Source organism: Mirounga angustirostris, unplaced genomic scaffold (genome assembly GCF_029215605.1).
Source record: "Mirounga angustirostris isolate CCGP_5_RB_7025 unplaced genomic scaffold, mMirAng1.0.hap1 SCAF_2, whole genome shotgun sequence".
NCBI classification, from domain to species: Eukaryota; Metazoa; Chordata; class Mammalia; order Carnivora; family Phocidae; genus Mirounga; species Mirounga angustirostris.
In genome coordinates, this window is record NW_026991710.1 from 970,148 (window position 1) to 986,771 (window position 16,624).

Sequence of the window (16,624 nt, forward strand, 5' to 3'; positions counted from 1 at the left end):
CCCGCCGCCTCTGGGAGGCCTGACTCGCAGCCGGGCTGCACCAGCGCGTCTCTGGGCGCCCGGCGTCAGTGAGGCCGCTCAGGAGGCCTCCAAGCACCATGTGGGGCCGCACACTCGGCCACCTCTGTCCAGACCTACAGTCGAACCAGGACAGTCCTGAAAGTCATGTTAACACGACCCTGAAAAACGGCTCCACCTACTCGAACTTCAAACCCAAGTGACAAAGCTGTGGAGCCCACTCAGGACGGAGGCTGTCAGGGGGCCTGGTGCCAGCACGAGGGGCATCAGGGTGGGGGCAGGCGCCGCTGCTCAGAGAGACGTTTAACAGGTATGAAGGCCTGCATGCTGCGCACTTAGGATTGGCATACTTCTAGGAGTCGGCTGGACATTCATTAAAAGCTGGTGTTTTTTTAATGAGAAACCCATCATCAGGACGCTGAGGAGATGTGGGGGCTGCGCGTGCACAACACGGCCCCAGGACACAGCCCCCTCCAGCCTCCTCCCGCCACGTCCCCTCAGACCTTGGCCGCACATCCTCCGTCCAGCTTGGGCAACCTCCCCCAGACCCTTGGCGGGGGACAGGGTCCTGTTTGTTGCTGCCGCGGCCAACTTACCGGGCCAGCATCGCAGCTCTTGCGGGCAAGGTCATCCAGGCTCTGGTTCTGCAGCTTCTCAGTGATGAGTGTGACCATGGTCAGGGACCCGTGTCCTCAGTCTGTACCGATGGGCACTGGGGTTCAGAGCAGCAGGCTTCAGGAGGCCTGGGCCGCTGCTGGGTCAGAGCTGACCCTCAAGGTGGATTTCCGCTTTACAGATGAGTGATCCATTTCCAAGGACTCTTCAGCACTCTGCATCTGTGTTTGTGGGAAAGAGAAAGAAGTGATTACACGCAAAACCACTGGATCAGTGTTCCTGTTCTATGCTGAGTACTTTGTGTGCAGAATATTTGTTACCTCCGCCTGATGAAAACCCTCCTGCTTTACAACTACCGTATGAGCTCCCCGGGAAACTGTACTAGGAGTGGCATTCTGGTGGAAGGACGGAGGTTAAGTGCACACCTGAGATCCAGTCCTCCCAAAGCCCCGGTGGAAGCAGCAGAAAAGGCCACCCCAGCCCCGCCCCGCAGTGGGCAGAGCAGACAGGAGGAGAGACATGGGGAAGCTGGACAGTGGCAGGAAGCCACATCCTACACCCGAGGAACAGCTGGTTGAGAACTACTGAACCCCCATGCACCACTGTCCCCCCTGCAGCGTTACACACCCCTCCCCCACTCTGTCCAGCTGACCCCGCGTGGGAGGCACAGGGGGTGCAGAGCCCGGCCCCAGGCCCCTGGGTGGGGGTTGCAGGGGCAGCTCAGTGGGGGCGCGGGGCCCTCCATTCCCAGGAGTGGGCGCTCACGCTGCACCTGGGACCTGGCTGCCCACAGACACCAGCAAGGGGAGGGCCCTGAGCCCCCGTGTAGCCCACCACCCACCCGCCATCCCCAGCTTCCACCTTCTTAGCAGCCCGCTGCCAAGCGCGAGCAGGGCCACCTGCCTCAGAAGCCATGAGAGCGCCGACCAGACAGGAGGGCCCCAGCCACCCAGAGGAAACAGCATCAGTCCTGCCCTCAAATGGAGAAGGCGCCCGGTCCACAAAATAAGATCAGAATATCCTTAAAAATAAGTATTTAGGGGCACCTCGGTGGCTCAGTCATTAAGCGTCTGCCTTCGGCTCAGGTCACGATCCCAGGGTCCTGGGATCGAGCCCCATGTCGGGATCCCTACTGAGCATGGAGTCTGCTTCTCCCTCTGTCCCTCACCCTGCCTGTGCTCTCTTGCTCTCACTCTCTGTCAAATAAATAAATAAAATCTTAAAAAAAAAAAAAAAAAAGGAAGCATTTAAAGAAAAACGAAAAGAGCTCTCAGAAATTAAAAAATGAGAGCAGTGACAGACCCTCCAGAATGTCGAGTTCGGGCCCCTAACCCGCAGCAGGCTTTGAGGGCCCCCTTCCCAGAGGCCTCCTCGGGCCCAGCAGACCATGCACAAGGCAGAGGCCCCACCCCAACCCCACTGAGTCACGCCCCAGGGCAGCATCCCTTAGGATGTCTGCACGAGCAACACCTCCCACACGGTGCCGGCAGCCCCCATCACGGCCAGAAGTGCAAGGAGCACGCAGCTTTACGGAAACTGCCGGCAGAATGCACCGGCGGACCCCAGCAGAAAGCCTTTCTACAGACGCTGCCAGAGACCAGCGAGACTCACACTCTCCTGCACCCCTGCATACACACACATGCACTCTCCACGGGAGTGAACAGACACTGCCCTAACAGTGCCCAATGAGATCCCACCACACACCAGTCAGAATAGCTAAAATTAACAAGTCCGGAAACTACAGATGTTGGCGAGAATGCGGAGAAAGGGGAACCCTCCTACACTGTTGGTGGGAATGCAAGCTGGTGCAGCCACTCTGGAAGAGTATGGAGGTTCCTCAAAAAGTTGAAGATAGAGCTACCCTACGACCCAGCAATTGCACTACTGGGTATTTACCCCAAAGATACAAAAGTAGGGATCCGAAGGGGTACGTGCACCCCAATGTTTATAGCAGCAATGTCCACAATAGCCAAACTGGGGAAAGAGCCAAGATGTCCATCGACAGATGAATGGATAAAGAAGATGGGGTATATATACACAATGGAATATTATGCAGCCATCAAAAAAATGAAGTCTTGCCATTTGTAACGACGTGGATGGAACTAGAGAGTATTACGCTGAGCGAAATAAGTCAATCAGAGAAAGACAATGATATGATCTCACTAATATGTGGAATTTAAGAAACAAAACAGAGGATTATAGGGGAAGAGAGGAAAAATGAAAAAAGACGAAACGAGAGAGGGAGACAAACCATGAGAGACTCCAGGGGCACCTGGGTGGCTCAGTTGGTTAAGCCTCTGCCTTCGGCTCAGGTCATGATCCCAGGGTCCTGGGACTGAGTCCTGCATGGGGCTCCTTGAGCGGGGAGTCTGCTTCTCCCTCTCCCTCTCCCACTCCCCCTACTTGTGCTCACGCTCGCTCTGTCAAATAAGTAAAATCTTTAAAAAAAAAAAAAAAAAAAAGAGAGGGGTGGCTGGATGGCTCAGTCATTAGGCGTCTGCCTTCGGCTCAGGTCATGATCTCAGGGTCCTGGGATCAAGCCCCACATCGGGCTCCCTGCTCAGCGGAAAGCCTGCTTCTCCCTCTCCCACTCTCCCTGCTTGTGTTCCCTCTCTCGCTGTGTCTCTGTCAAATAAATAAAATCTTTTCAAAAAAATAATAAATAAATAAATAAATAAAAAGAGAGACTCTTAATCTCAACTGAGGTTGCTGGAGGGGAGGGGGGTGGGAGGGAGGGGTGGCTGGGTGATGGACACTGGGGAGGGTATGTGCTATGGTGAGCGCTGTGAATTGTGTAAGACTGATGAATCCCAGACCTGTACCTCTAAAACAAATAATACGTTATATGTTAATTTAAAAAACAGTAATTAATTTAAAAAATAAAATAAAATAAATTTTAAAAAATAAAGAATAAATAAAACAGCATGCCCCAAGCTAGCCTTTTATGGAGTGGGGGAAGGAGGCGTCCCAGCAAGCATGGGAAGCAGCCCAGAGACAGCCCACCACCGCTCTGCACTTGGGCACCTGTCCAGGCAGCCAAGGGATGGCACAGGGCTCTCCCTTCAGTGGAGCATGTGGACGGGCTCACCAAGGGCCCCGGAATTCGTGAGCGCATCCCAACCAAAGGCACTGTGCACACTCAGGCTTATTCCAGGCCAGGAGAAACACTCACTGTCTGCGCTGTTCACCAGCAGCTCTCCTGGGCTCCCACCGTCCTAGCCAGGGACAGCCACCTGCCCCAGCACAGCCGGGGACCCCGAAGCCCAGGCCAGGGCCCGTCGGTTCCCCAGGGGAGCGTCTCTGTGCTCTGGGAGTGGCCCTACTTAAGTGCGTGTAGAACCAGGGAGCCAAATCAGAGCCAGCCAGCCACACCCCCATGCCTGCAACTTAGAACCTCCCTCACAGGACACAGGCGTTACCAGGGCCCCTCCAGCCTGACCAGCTCTGCTGCAGTCACACCCACCCACAACGGCCAAGGCCCTGCCCTTTGCCTCCCGTGCCTGCCTCACCCACCGCTCGAGGGCTCTCCCATCCTCCTGTCAAACCCTCCTAGCGGCACACGGCACGCACGACCCTGGAAAGCCTACCGCAGCCACAGCAAAATGTGAGGAAACTATAACATGACCAGCATTTCACTGGGAAACCAGGCCGCACGCCTCTTGGGGAGACAGCGGGTTTCCAGGGCTGGGGCGCGGACGAGATGCAGAACGCCAGGACGTGTGCAGAGAATGGGGCCAGGGCTCCCAGGAGGTGAGGGTTCCACTCCACAGAATAAAGCAAGAGCCCACGAGTCTGTACTGATGTAAATTTTAGCTGGCAAAGATCGGTAAGTAGAGGAGGGAGGCTCGTCCCTTGGGCAGAGTGCAGACCAAGGAGTGCAGACGGGATGACGGATTCCGTCCTTAAGTCAGCGTGTGACAAACACCCCAGGCTGGTTCAGGCAAGAGTCATCCGCGAACACCACACTGGTGGGTGACCCTCACACGGTGTGCAAGCATCTCCCTACGAGACACTTGCTGATGACAGGGCGGGAACCGGCCTCGTGTGCGGGGAGGCTGGCAGACGGCAGCCCCAGCAGCGCAGCAGGTGGGTCCCGGGACAGCTGACAGCGTGTGGCGTGCGGGCAGGATGCAGCAGCCGCCTGCACCCGGGGGCTCTGCCCGGACTGAGGAAAAGTCCGACAGAGCCACGCGGGGTGAAGCGCACGAAGGAACTGGTCAGTGTTCTCCCACGGTGTTGGGGGCACGAAACGGGAGTGGGGCGCGGGCCAGCCCGGAGAGGACAGAGGAGACGTGACAACCTCCCCCAACTCCTGACCCGGTCAGAGAGCGGGCTCCAGGGCACACGCACTGCAATCTGAACAAGCCCCGTGGACCGGACACCAGCACCGCTCGGCACATGACCCCCAGACCGTCCAACTCGGGCTGAGCGTCTGGCAGACGGGGGCGCGGGCCGCGGCCTGCACGGGGCACGGCGACACCAAACGTGGCACGCCACACTCCGTCACAACTCACAACAGAGGTTCAAAAGAACAAAATGAAGTGCACGGTGTCCGAATGCAAGGGCCGGCCGGCGTGACCCTGGCAAGTGGAGGGCCACGGTGTGGTGCAGGGCACATCTGCGGTAAGAAAGCAGCAGAAAAACCACCATGTAGAAGGGACTGCACCAGGCGGCTGGTGGCATCTTCCAAAAGCCGCAAAGATGGGGAAGGAGTGCCAGGCATGCAACAGTTTCATTTCCTCCGAGAAGAAATGCATGACATCACGTGTTCATACGGCAGGCCCCCCAAAACGCCTGAAACCACAGACGGTCCCGAACCCTACAGATGCTGTCAACCCCGAACAACACGGTTTGAACTGCGCGGGCTCAAAGTGGGGCTTTTTTTCCATAAATATAGGAGAGCACTAGAAATGTCTCTTCCTTATGATCTCAATAGCATTCCCTTTTCTCCAGCTTACTTTATCGCAAGAATACAGCATATAACCTGTAAGACACAAAATGGGTGTTGAAGAACTGTTTACGTCATCGGTAAGGCAGGTAGGTTTTGGGGGGTTCCTAGGTTCTACGTGGATTTTTGACACCCCTAAACCCTGTGCTATTCAAGGGATAACTGCACCGTTTTCTTCTGTGCATCCATACCTGTGATGAAGTTTAATTTGTAAGTTGGCACAGCAAAAGATTATTAACAAGAATAATAATAAACTAGAACGAGTGTAACTGTACATTGTGATACAAGTTGTCTCTCTCTCTCTCCACATGTCCTGCACTCACCCTTCTTGTGACGATGGAGATGACATAGTGCCCACATTTTATCATGAGGGGCACCCAGGTGGCTCAGTTGGTTGAGCAGTTGACTCTTGGCTTCGGCTCAGGTCGTGATCTCAGGGTCGTGACATCCAGCCGTGTGGGGCTCCCTGCTCAGTGGGAAGTCTGCTTGAGTGTCTCTCTCTACCCCTCCCCCCACGCTCTAAAAAATTTTTAAATAAGAATAAAGTCGCCCACGTGAGGTGAAGGAGGGGAGTGACATGGGCCTTGTGACCTAGCACCAGGCTACCGTGGACCTTCTGACCACACGTCAGAGGGCGGATCACCAACTTCTGGACTGCACTGACCGTGAGTGACTGAAAGCACGAAGGCAAAGCTGGATGTGCACTGGAATCTAAGTGTAGTAGCTTCTGGGGACCGCCGGGAACCGGAGGCCAGAAGTGGGAAGTCAAGATGCGGGCAGGGTTGGCTCCTTTGGGGGCCCCAAGGCTACGGGTTCCCTGCCTCTCTCCCAGCTCCTGGTCATAGCCAGTGATCCCTGGTGCCCTGGGCTTGCTCTTGCGCCACATGTTCTCCCACAGCCGAGTTCCCACGGCCGTCTCCCTGTCTCGTATCTCTGCATTTCTTCTTTTAAGGGCACCGGTGATCAGATTGGGGTCCACCCTAAAGCAGTATAGCCTCACCTTAATTTACATCTTAATTACATCTGCAAAGACCTACTTCCAAATAAGGTCCCATGCACAGGTCCTGTTGAGCCTGTCTTTTAGGGGACACAATTCAATCCACAATGCCAAGCCAGCTCCCTGTATAAGAGATCCAACCATCAGGATGGAACGTCATGGTCAGCAGAAGAGCCAGGGACGCAGCCGCTCAGGACAGTGTCCTGGCCCTGAGGGAATGCGCTGCCCTTGGGAAAGGCACGAGACAAACCAAGCCAGCTGGGGGCAGGTGCGAAGAGCAAGCAGCAGCCAACTGGTGCGGGGGGGGTGGGGGGGGTTCAGAGAAGGAAGCCAAGACTGAGGCTGAGCAGGAGGAGCCAGGAGACCGGTGGGGGCGGGCGGGGGCTAAGCCAGGACTCTGGGCACCGAGGCCAGACATGGGCAGGCCAGAAGCCAGGGGCCAGGTGAGGTAACGCCGGCCCCAGGGACAGAGAGGTGAAGGGTGGGGGACGGTGGCTCGGCCCCCTGCGAGCCCCCACGGGGACGGGCCCCTCTGGCAGCACAAGCGACCAGACGCCTCCTGTAGCCCCTGCGCACGAAGCAGCCCTCTGCGACCCCCCCGGCCCGGGACGCCCTCCTCCCCGACAACACAGTGAGGGTCGGAGACTCCCCACCTTCTACCTCCAAACCTCCCACAATGGCAGTATGAACACTCCATGGAGCCACCACGGACCTTATCACGTCCCTATAAATAGCACTCCCAGCTGAGCCACACGGTGCAGTCTGTTCCCCAAAGTTAATAACCTGCCTTTTCTCGCTTGCAAAGTCTCTGCCCAATACAAACTCCTCCCCAAAAGGAGGATAAAAGTCGACAAGCTCAGTTCGGTACGAGGCCTGGGGACACCATTTGCCCTTCTGGACCCCCAGCCTCCACTGAGGTGTGGGGGGCAAGCCCAGCTGAGCCGAGGACTGCACTGGTCTGGCAGCTTCCAGAGCAGGGCGCTCGGGCGGGTGGGGCGCCCACACCCCGTCCCTCCTCCCTGGATGCCTGGCGGCTCTCAGGGTCTTCTTTCTCCCCATGTCAGGGGTCAGGAAAGTAGGGGCACTGGGGGCGGAGTCTTCCTAACAGGATTTGCTGGCATCCCCGTGGAGTGCTGCTTGCCCGCGTCCCGGTCTGTTTGGAGCGGCTGGTTGTCTGACGCCGCAGGCCTGGGCTGGCCCTCCCTCACATTCGGTCTCAGCCCATCTGCTGCTGATGTGCTTCTAGGAGTGGCCCCCAACCTCATGTTCCAAGGCTTCCAGGGACACGCTTTATCTCAAAACCCCTTGCTGTCTGCCCGCCAGGGACCCGTGCATTTGCGAGCTGCCGGAGCGTGCTGCCGGTGCAGGCCTCCGGCGACTCCCTCGCCTCCGTGGCTACACAACCCCAGCTTCTCCAGTCCCTGCACTAGACCATCTCTGTGCCCTCGGTCCTCTCGGCCTGCTCTGGTCTCTACTTTCAGGCTGGGAGCTTCCTCTGTGCCTGTCATCTTGGCCATCCGCTCAGGCTGAGAGGGGCCCTGCGCACACATGACCTCAGGGCAGGGGGACTAACGGGGCCATGCCCCCAGGGCCACCAGCAGCAAGCTGTCCCACACAGAAGCTTGCAGAATAAAGGAACCTGTGCGGTGCCTGGGGGCTCAGTCGGATGAGCATCCAGTTCTTGGTTTTGGCTCAGGTTATGACCTCAGAGCCATGGGATCAAACCCTAAGTTGGGCTCTGTGCTCAGTGGAGAGTCAGCTTGAGATTCTCTCCCTCTGCCCCTCCCCCCACTTGTGCACACGCGCGCTCTCTCTCTCCCCCTCTCCTTCAAATAAATAAATAAATAAAATCTCTAACAATATACATAAAATAAACAAACCAAGGAACTTGCATGGACGACCAGGTGCCAGGGCGGCAGGAGCCTAGTGTGTGGATCAAGCCGGCTCTGTACGCAGCCTCTCTGCCTCCTGAGTCCCAGGCAGAGGCCTGGCCGGCCTGGACCCCTGAGCTCAAACCTGGGCCCTGGACCAGCTACCTCAGCAACTCCATGCTGGGTTCTGGAGCATGAAATGGGAGAACAGCTGCAAGTACCCATTCAGTCTGCTGTGCCCAGAAACTACCCCAGAGCACACAGTCAACAAGGGAAGGCTGAGTGGCAGGGCCCCCCAGGCTCTCGGTCTCCCCGAGCGCAATGACTTTGTGACTTTAGGGCGTGTCCTGCAAGAGAGCCAGGCCGTTGTAGGGCCTCTCCCACTGGAGTCTTGGAAGTCACAGAAAGCAACCCCAGGAGTGAAAGGCCAGAGCCGGGCCCGTTTCCCAGCCCAGGACCATCAGGTGCCCAGGGTGGTTTTCATGGAAAACAACAGCAAGCAAGCCCAGCAACACTGTTAGACCGAGTGCGTTCCAGACTCAAGGACCACCGTGTAGACTCATGACCCCCGGCTCACACAGGAGAACCGAGTCCAGGTCTCAGGGAGCACTGGGCAACAACCGGGTCTGGCTGGACATTAGCTATTAACCAGCCCTCAGTAACGTGCTAGTCTGAGCACGGGACTGCAGATTCTTTGGCACGGCTCCCGTAACAAGGAACGGTGACTTCCAAGACTCCAGTGGGAGAGGCCCTACTGCCGCCTGGCTCTCTTGCAGGACACGCCCTAAAGTCACAAAGTCACTGCGCTCGGGGAGACCGAGAGCCTGGGGGGCCCTGCCCCTCAGCCTTCCCAGCACAGGTACCGAGGCGGAGTGAGGATGCCCGCAAGGAGGCGCTCCAGCCCAGGCCCCGTCGGACCAACCCGCACAAGACCCGCCACCCCCCCATCCCCCCCCCCCCAGGCAAAGACCGCCAGACCAGCTGCTTGAGAATCCTGGGCCCCCGACACCAGGAGCAACAAGTGGTTACTGTTGATTGAAGCCATTGTTTGTGGAGGCCTTGCTAACGCCGCCAAACAAGTAAATAAGCGACACTTGACGGAGCCAAACGGAGCCAAACCTGCCTCCCGTTCTGCTGGAGCCAGGCCTCGGCATCACTCCTGCGTCACACAGAGGCTGGGGACAAAGGGAAAGGGGCCACGTCCTCACACTCACACTCCAGGGATGAGCCACACAGGCGGAGCTACTGCAGACCCCCAAAATCACTCAACTATTTTCGTTTGGTGGAGCCTGGGGTACAGCTCCGCTTGAGGGGTTCCGTGCCTTAACAGGGCATGCGGAGGCGCTGTCTTCAGTGGTTCCTGGAAAAGCCTAAGGCAAAGCCCTGTGTTGGCGCCACAAAGCTGGTGCTACTGGGACACTGGACATCTTTTCGAAAAGAGTTCAAAACAAAAAGACAAACGTCATCCGTCCTAATGAACCAATATCGTGCTAACATTAACACCTACAACTAGAAGGTTTGGACAGCCACACGTGGAATTTAAGGGTGCACAGAAGGGGCGCCTGGGGGGCTCAGTCTGTTGAGCATCGGAGTCGGTTTCGGCTCAGGTCAGGATCTCAGGGTTGTGAGACTGAGCCCGGCGTTGGGCTCTGCGCTCAGCAGAGTCTGCTTGGGACTCTCTCTCACTCTCCTTCTGCCCCTCCCCCTGCATGTGCGCGCTCTCTCTCTCTCTCTAATAAATCAATACATCTAAAGGTGCACAGAAACCACGTCTGAGGTGATAGCTCTGCAAGTCAACAAAGAAGAAACTCGCATCTTAAAATACACTATCGTTGTTCCCTCAACTGCTATGTGGGGACTGTACCCCACTGAAGAAAAAATGCAGCAAGTAACTTTATTCTGAGAGGAAGGCCGTAAGGCGGGCTCTGCTGGACGGGAAGGAGGACCGGGTTCAGCCTTGCTCGGCTCTCCCAAGCAGGGGACCGCACCTCCCTGGGCCCACCTTCCCGCACTGAAAACAGAAAGGAACCACGCACTTCACGAGGCCACAAGCAATCACATGACGTGACACACGTGAAAATGCCCAGGTCCCTGGGACGTGTTTAAAATGGTGGCTACTCAGAGCAGATGCTCAAAAGACTGAAAGTCAACTTCCCTTCAAGAAAATTACTGCAGAGGGCGCCTGGGTGGCTCAGTTGGTTGGGCGACTGCCTTCGGCTCAGGTCATGATCCTGGAGTCCCGGGATCGAGTCCCGCATCGGGCTCCCTGCTCGGCGGGGAGTCTGCTTCTGCCTCTGACCCTCTCGTGCTCTCTGTCTCTCATTCTCTCTCTCTCAAATGAATAAAATCTTAAAAAAAAAAAAAAAAATTACTGCAGAAAAAGCCAAAGTGGTTTCTATAAAAATTTCAATTTGCTTTAAAAAAAAAAAAGCCTGAGGGCACGTGGGTGGCTCTCAGTTGGGCATCTGCCTTCGGCTGGGGTCATGACCCCCGAGTCCCGCGATGGAGCTCCGTGGGGGGGTCTGCTGCTCCCTCGCCTTTTGCCCCTCCCCCCAACTCGCACTTGCTCTCTCCCGAGCTCGCTCTCTCAAATAAATAAGTAAAATCTTTTACAAAAATAAAATAATTCTTAAAAAGTTTGTTTCGAATGTTTCCAAGGCACCTGTGAAAAACATCGACGTGTTCTCTTGGATCTGCTGCCTCCCGGTAAAAAGATGCCCGCCCCTGTGCACGTAAGGGCACACGAGCAATGTGTGTAACTAGGTAAGGTCCCCATACACCCACTTGAACGAGAGTGACAGTAACTTTGGTGTGTCCTCCGCTCTGTGTCTGCAGTCGCCATCAGAACTGCTCTTTTCCACGGCGCCCAAATCCAACCCGAGTCGAGAAATCCCGGGCTCCGCTGCCCCGCAGCAGTGGCCGCAGGGCCCACCGCAGCGCCGGGCTCCCGCACCGCCGCGCACTGCCCGCGGCGCACAGGGGGCTCCGGGGGCCCGAGGGCAGCAGACCCGGGAGGCGCCGGGGACGGAAAGGCACGGAAGGCCGCAGCAGGGCGGCCTCAAAGGGCCGCGGCCAGGAGCGGCGGCGCGCGCGAACCCAGCGCGGGGGCCAGGGCGCCTAGCGAGTCCCAGCGTTCGCGCTCTTCCCGGAGCTGTCACCGCCCTTCTGGGGCCCGCTCGCCTCCGGGACACACTGCAGGCCGTGCGGCGGCCCAGGGCTGGTGGAAGCGGCAGAAGCCACCACTTCAGCGCCGCGCGGGGAGCCCGTTCCTGGGGCCCGACTAACCCGTCGTCCGAGGCCCCGCGCGCGGAGACGCGGCACACCCAGCGCTCCGTGTCGGAAGGGACCGTCCGTCAGGCGGCGGGCGCCCCGCGACGAGCGCGCCCTCGAGCCCACGAGCCCCGGCCCACCCGGCCGCCCCTCGGTCGCGGCGGAAGGCCGGCCTCCGGGGCTCCGCCGGCTGTCCCGCCCGGCTTCCCGCCCGCTGCCGCTCCGCCCCCCGCGGACGCGGCCCCTGCAGCCGGCGGGGCCGGGAGACCCGACGCCGGGCCGCGAGCCCCGGGCCCCGCGCCCTCGGCGCCCCGCCCGCCCGCCCCGCTCTCCGAGTCCAGCCGCGGAAGCGCTCGGCGCCGACGAGAACGTGGGAAAGCACGGGGCCGCGCGGGCAGAGCTCTGCGCGCGGACAGCAGCGGGGACCGTCCGGCCCAAGCTCACGCGCGGCTCCGCGCGGGGGGCGCGCGCGCACGGCCTCGGGGGCGCGCACGGGCGCGGGGGGGGGGGGCCTCGCGGGCCGACGCCGGGCCGCGTACCTGAGGGCGGCCGAGCGACGGCGGCCACGGCCGGACGGGCGGAGCGCGGAAGGCGCCGGCCCACCTCAGGCCGCGTCCCTCCGGCGAGGAGCCAGGCGCCTCAGCAGTGGCGGAACACAACCGCGGCCGGCGCCCCGCCCCCTCCGGCCTCGCTCATTCGCCGCCGCCGCCGCCGCGCGCCCGTCAGCCGGCCCGCGCCGAGCCTTCGCCTCGGGGGCGCCGCGCGCACGGGGGGCGGGGCCTGCGCCGGTGCGTGGGCGCGGCGTCCCGCCCGCAACCCCGCCCACCGCCGGCCCTGTCGGGAGCGCGCATCCGCGGCGGGCTAGCGGGCGGCGCGTTCGCCGCCTGGCCCCGCCCCCCGGATCGGAGCCCCGCCCCCCGCGCGCGCCGGCTTGCGGGGGAAGTGACGTTGGGGTACGGGGCCGCGAAAGCTGACGGACGCGGTGACCTGCGGTGGAGGAGGGGTGCTCGGTCGCGGCGGGCGAGAAGGGTCGTTTAGGGTGCCCGCTCCCGGGCCGTACGCTGGGGCGGCCGGCGCGCAGGCGGTGACCTTGGCAGGGGGCGGCCGCGGCCTGCCTGCGACCCTGTGTGACCTTGGCCGGGGCGCTGGTCCTCTCGGGTCTCCCTCCAGATGTGCCTGGCGCGACGGGCAGGGCGGTGGAGCCGGCCGCGCGCGCCGGTGCCCGAGGGCCGTGGTGGTCCAGGGCTCCTCCCGGGCAGGAAGAGCGGGGCTCCCGGCCCTCCTGAGCACGGTGGCCCGCTATGACCGGACCTCCGGGGGCGGGGGGGGCCCCCCTGTCCCCGCCGCAGACGCCGCCCTGACGGCTCAAGCTCACTGGGGCGGCACTGAGGCCGCGCACGCGCGTTCCTGGCTGGCCGCGTAACACTCCTGGGCCGGGAGAGGTCATTAGGGACCGCGTGGCCCCGGGCTCCCCCACTGGAGGCCCTGAGCTTTGCATGGGAGTAGTGAGAGGGGTCAGATAGGCGACATCGCTCCCTGCCTGACCCGGGGCTCACCTCGGCCTGGGGGCAGGGGCGGGATTGAGGACGGGGCTCCACACTGGCCAAATGCGCGGGACACCTGGGGGTAGAGCATGAAGCGGGGAGGGGGGTTATTTTTGGGTAGAAAAGGGAATGGCACTTGGGAAGACACCCAAAAGAGGTGAGAGCATGAAGCACCCAGCCTCCCGGGGTTGGGTAAGGGGGGGGGGGTGTCAGGGATGCAGCTCCCAGGCACCAGCCCCGGGGCCCCACAGTCCTAGAAGGACTCGAGCCAAGCCAGCTGTTGCCAAGACTGGCGGGAGAGATGCGGCCGACTGTAAGAGGAGTCCCTGCGGGGCTGGTGCAGGGGCAGAGCCAGGGACACATGAGGGCCATGGGGGCAGGTGCTCAGGCCATTTCCACAGGCAGGCCTGCAAAGCCAGAGGTCATCACTGCCGTCCTTCTAGGCCCTCCAAGAGTCCATCAATACTAGCCAGGTACGCCAAGGATGAGTGGCTCCGGGACCCAGGCCGGAGCAAGACTCGGATACCTGGGAGCGCCTGTGCGAGGGAAGGGGAGCTGGGTTTTCTTTCCTAGCCTACCGGGGCCAGTGACTGGGCCTCAAGTCACCCAGGGCACCTTTGCGTTTATCAAAAGGCTTGTGACTGACCAAGTTCTGTCCGCCTGCCCCTCTCAGCCTTACTGGGACAGTTATCGAAGGCTTCCAGGGGAGGAAGAAATACCGTCTGTGCCCCGTGAACGTCTTTCAGGAGATGTGAGATCATTTCAAACCCTCCTGCAGCCAGGGGCGAAGCTGTGGAGGCGGAGTGGCAGGCCAGAGGTCATCACTGGGTCTCTGCTCACGTGTGGGAGGGTCAGACGGGCCAAGTTTCTTGTCCAGCGCGATGGAATGCGTGTTCCAGCCTGCTGTGGCTTTGTGTCACGGGGCTCGGCCCACACTGGCCGGGAGCCCAGTCATCACCGTGCCATCTGTCAGGCCCGTGCTGTGCATTAGCCAGGGGGAGGGATTCGAATGATCCCCGTGTTACAGACGAGTAAGCAGAGCTTAGAGCAAAGGAAAGTCAGAAGAAAAAGTGAAACTTCAGGTCAAAGAAAATGTTTTAATACGTAGTATTAATCTATTTGTCTTTAGACCAATGCTACCATAAAATGTGATTTTTATGTTTTGTATTGTTTTGTTTTGTTTTTTGGAGGAAGGGCCCACGCATAATGTGGCCCTGAAGGGGTGAGACCAGAGGCGCTGCAGGTCCCTGGGGGAGGCTGTGGGCTTCCTGGGACACGCTTCTGCCACGGCCCGTGGCCACAGCCATCACCCAGCCTAGAAACTAGAGCGCTTAAGTTTTGCAGAGTGGACGGAATCTGGACCGCAGGCTCTCCACGAGAATGAACCCACGCTCGGCACTCGACAGCCGGCCGTTAACCCAGCTCCCTGCTGCTGGCCTCTGCCCCCATCAGGAAGAAGCTGAGCTGTCGCTAATAGACCCCGCTGACGGGAGGCTGTCGATGTTCTCCAGGGAGATAATCGTTCCCACATTTTTATTTTACACGGTTTCCTAGTTCTCTCCCTGCTTAAGGGAGTCAACTCACTTGACCTTTGACACAGGAATTAAAAGTCCCATTTGAAAAGAGGAAGCCAGGGCCCTGCAGGCTGGAGTCATAACCCCAAGAGGGACAGTGCGGGGCCACAGCCGCTGCCCCCACACACCCTGCACCCCCCGCGGCTGCCGCTAGGACGGCTTCTACAGTCCCCCTTGCTCCCTCCGCTCAGCCCTCAGTGCTTCCCGGCATTCAGCTGCCAGCCCCCCGGGGAAACGCTCCCTCCACCGCTCACCAGCCCTCACTGGGGGACTCAAGCAGGCCCACTGAGGCCTCGCCAGGCAAAGGCAGAGATGTCCCAGCCTGCCAGTGGCCATCATCTGACCACCACCGGACAGAACTGCCAAGGCCACGACTCCGCAGGAAGCAAGAGCCAGGTCACGTAGCTTTGCTGCAAATGCTTCTAACTGGCAAGTCTGGGAGGCACTCGAAGAGAGGGAGGTGCAAATGGGGATGTGAGGCAGAGGAGCCTCTCAAGTGACCTGCCCCGTCTTATCCCAGAAGGAGCCACAAGACAGTATTTTTGGCCTTTCGTTCAGTATGCGGTCTGTCCATAGGTGTTCGCTAGGCAACTCCATGTTATACCAGCTTCCTTGTTGCAGGACTTATCAGAGCCGTCAATGTGCCGATGTCACTGGGCAGCTCTAAGGAGAATGGAATGCAGCTTTGCCGGAGTTAAGTGAACTTCTGATCCCAGAGCATCTCAGGCCGGACTTTGAGGGAAGCTTTTTATAAACGCCACAGGGCGGGGGAGCCTAAATGGTTTCCGCACAGGAGGGCTCATCTAACTCAGGAGCTGAGCTCCAGGAGAGAGACTAACCTGGGATGCCCTGGCCTGCCCTCCACTGCTGTCCCCAGTATTCACGGGAGCAGCCTGCGGTGCTGATGCAAGGCTGGGGGCCCGTCCACATTAACGCCTCTGACGTGCAGGCAGCCACTCCCCCTCTGCAGAGTGTCCTTGCATCCAGTCAATCCTGGGCATGCTCATTTCCCATTTTGCAGATGAGAAAACTGAGGCCCAGAGAGGCTGTAAGCTGTGTGCCAGAGGTGGGTGTGGAAATGAGCACCAGCCTGGCAGCCACCGGGGTGGCCAGGGAAGCGGCTGTCGTCCAGACTGAGCGAGGGCTCGGCCATGACTCCAGGGCACCGTGCACACACCTGGGCCATGGGCACACCTTGGGGCCTCCCTCCCGGACCTGCAACCCTTAGAGCTTCGGGCTCTAGGCCATTTTTGTGACCTTGGTTTGCATAATGTGTCCTGTGTTCTGGCAGGGAGTGGGCACAGGACCTGAGGGACCGGGACACCGAGACTGTGGGGTGATCCTCTGGGGAAAGGCCCTCCTCCAGAGCAGGGGTGCACAGGCTGGGCTGAGAGGAGGACCACCGCCCTGCGCAGGTAATGGAAGCAGGGGCCCCCAGGGAACAGCAGCAGTCGAGATTTGGTCTGGAGGCCCAGCAGGGAGCCCTCAGGCAGGTGAAGCTCGGGGCTCAGGGCGCAAGGGGCAGCAGGGGCAGAGCCAGTTTTTTGTGAAGGTTTTCACTCGGTGCCATAAAAGCCCAACAGACAAGTGTCCAGACACCTGCTGTTCACAGGGAGCGCACCCACACAGCTGGGTCTGAGCCCTCACCACGGGGCCGAGAACCCACGTCACACCCACAACTGCAGGGTCCCTGGCCGCTGCCCCATGGCTGTGCTGTAACGCTGGGGGGAGGGGGGCTGCACCCCCACACACACACAGCCCCAGAGGGCTCACCGTTCGCACGCCCG

At 59.8% G+C, this 16,624-nt stretch overlaps 1 protein-coding gene across 11 annotated transcripts in view; it reads right to left on the reverse strand.

Moving 5' to 3' along the window:
• Positions 1–13,113, reverse strand: part of FAM53A (family with sequence similarity 53 member A) — a 33,178-nt gene extending 20,065 nt beyond the window's left edge. For 3 of the 11 annotated variants that reach the window (XM_054509050.2, XM_054509051.2, XM_045881641.3), the window contains exons 1-2: positions 12,259–12,489; positions 615–854 (exon numbers count right to left, since the gene is read on the reverse strand). In XM_054509050.2, the coding sequence (XP_054365025.1) occupies positions 615–692 (78 nt within the window). In that variant the 5' untranslated portion in view covers positions 693–854; positions 12,259–12,489. The other 8 variants (XM_064584144.1, XM_045881642.3, XM_045881639.3 and 5 more) reach the window with 8 other exon arrangements.
• Positions 13,114–16,624: the final 3,511 nt, after the last annotated feature.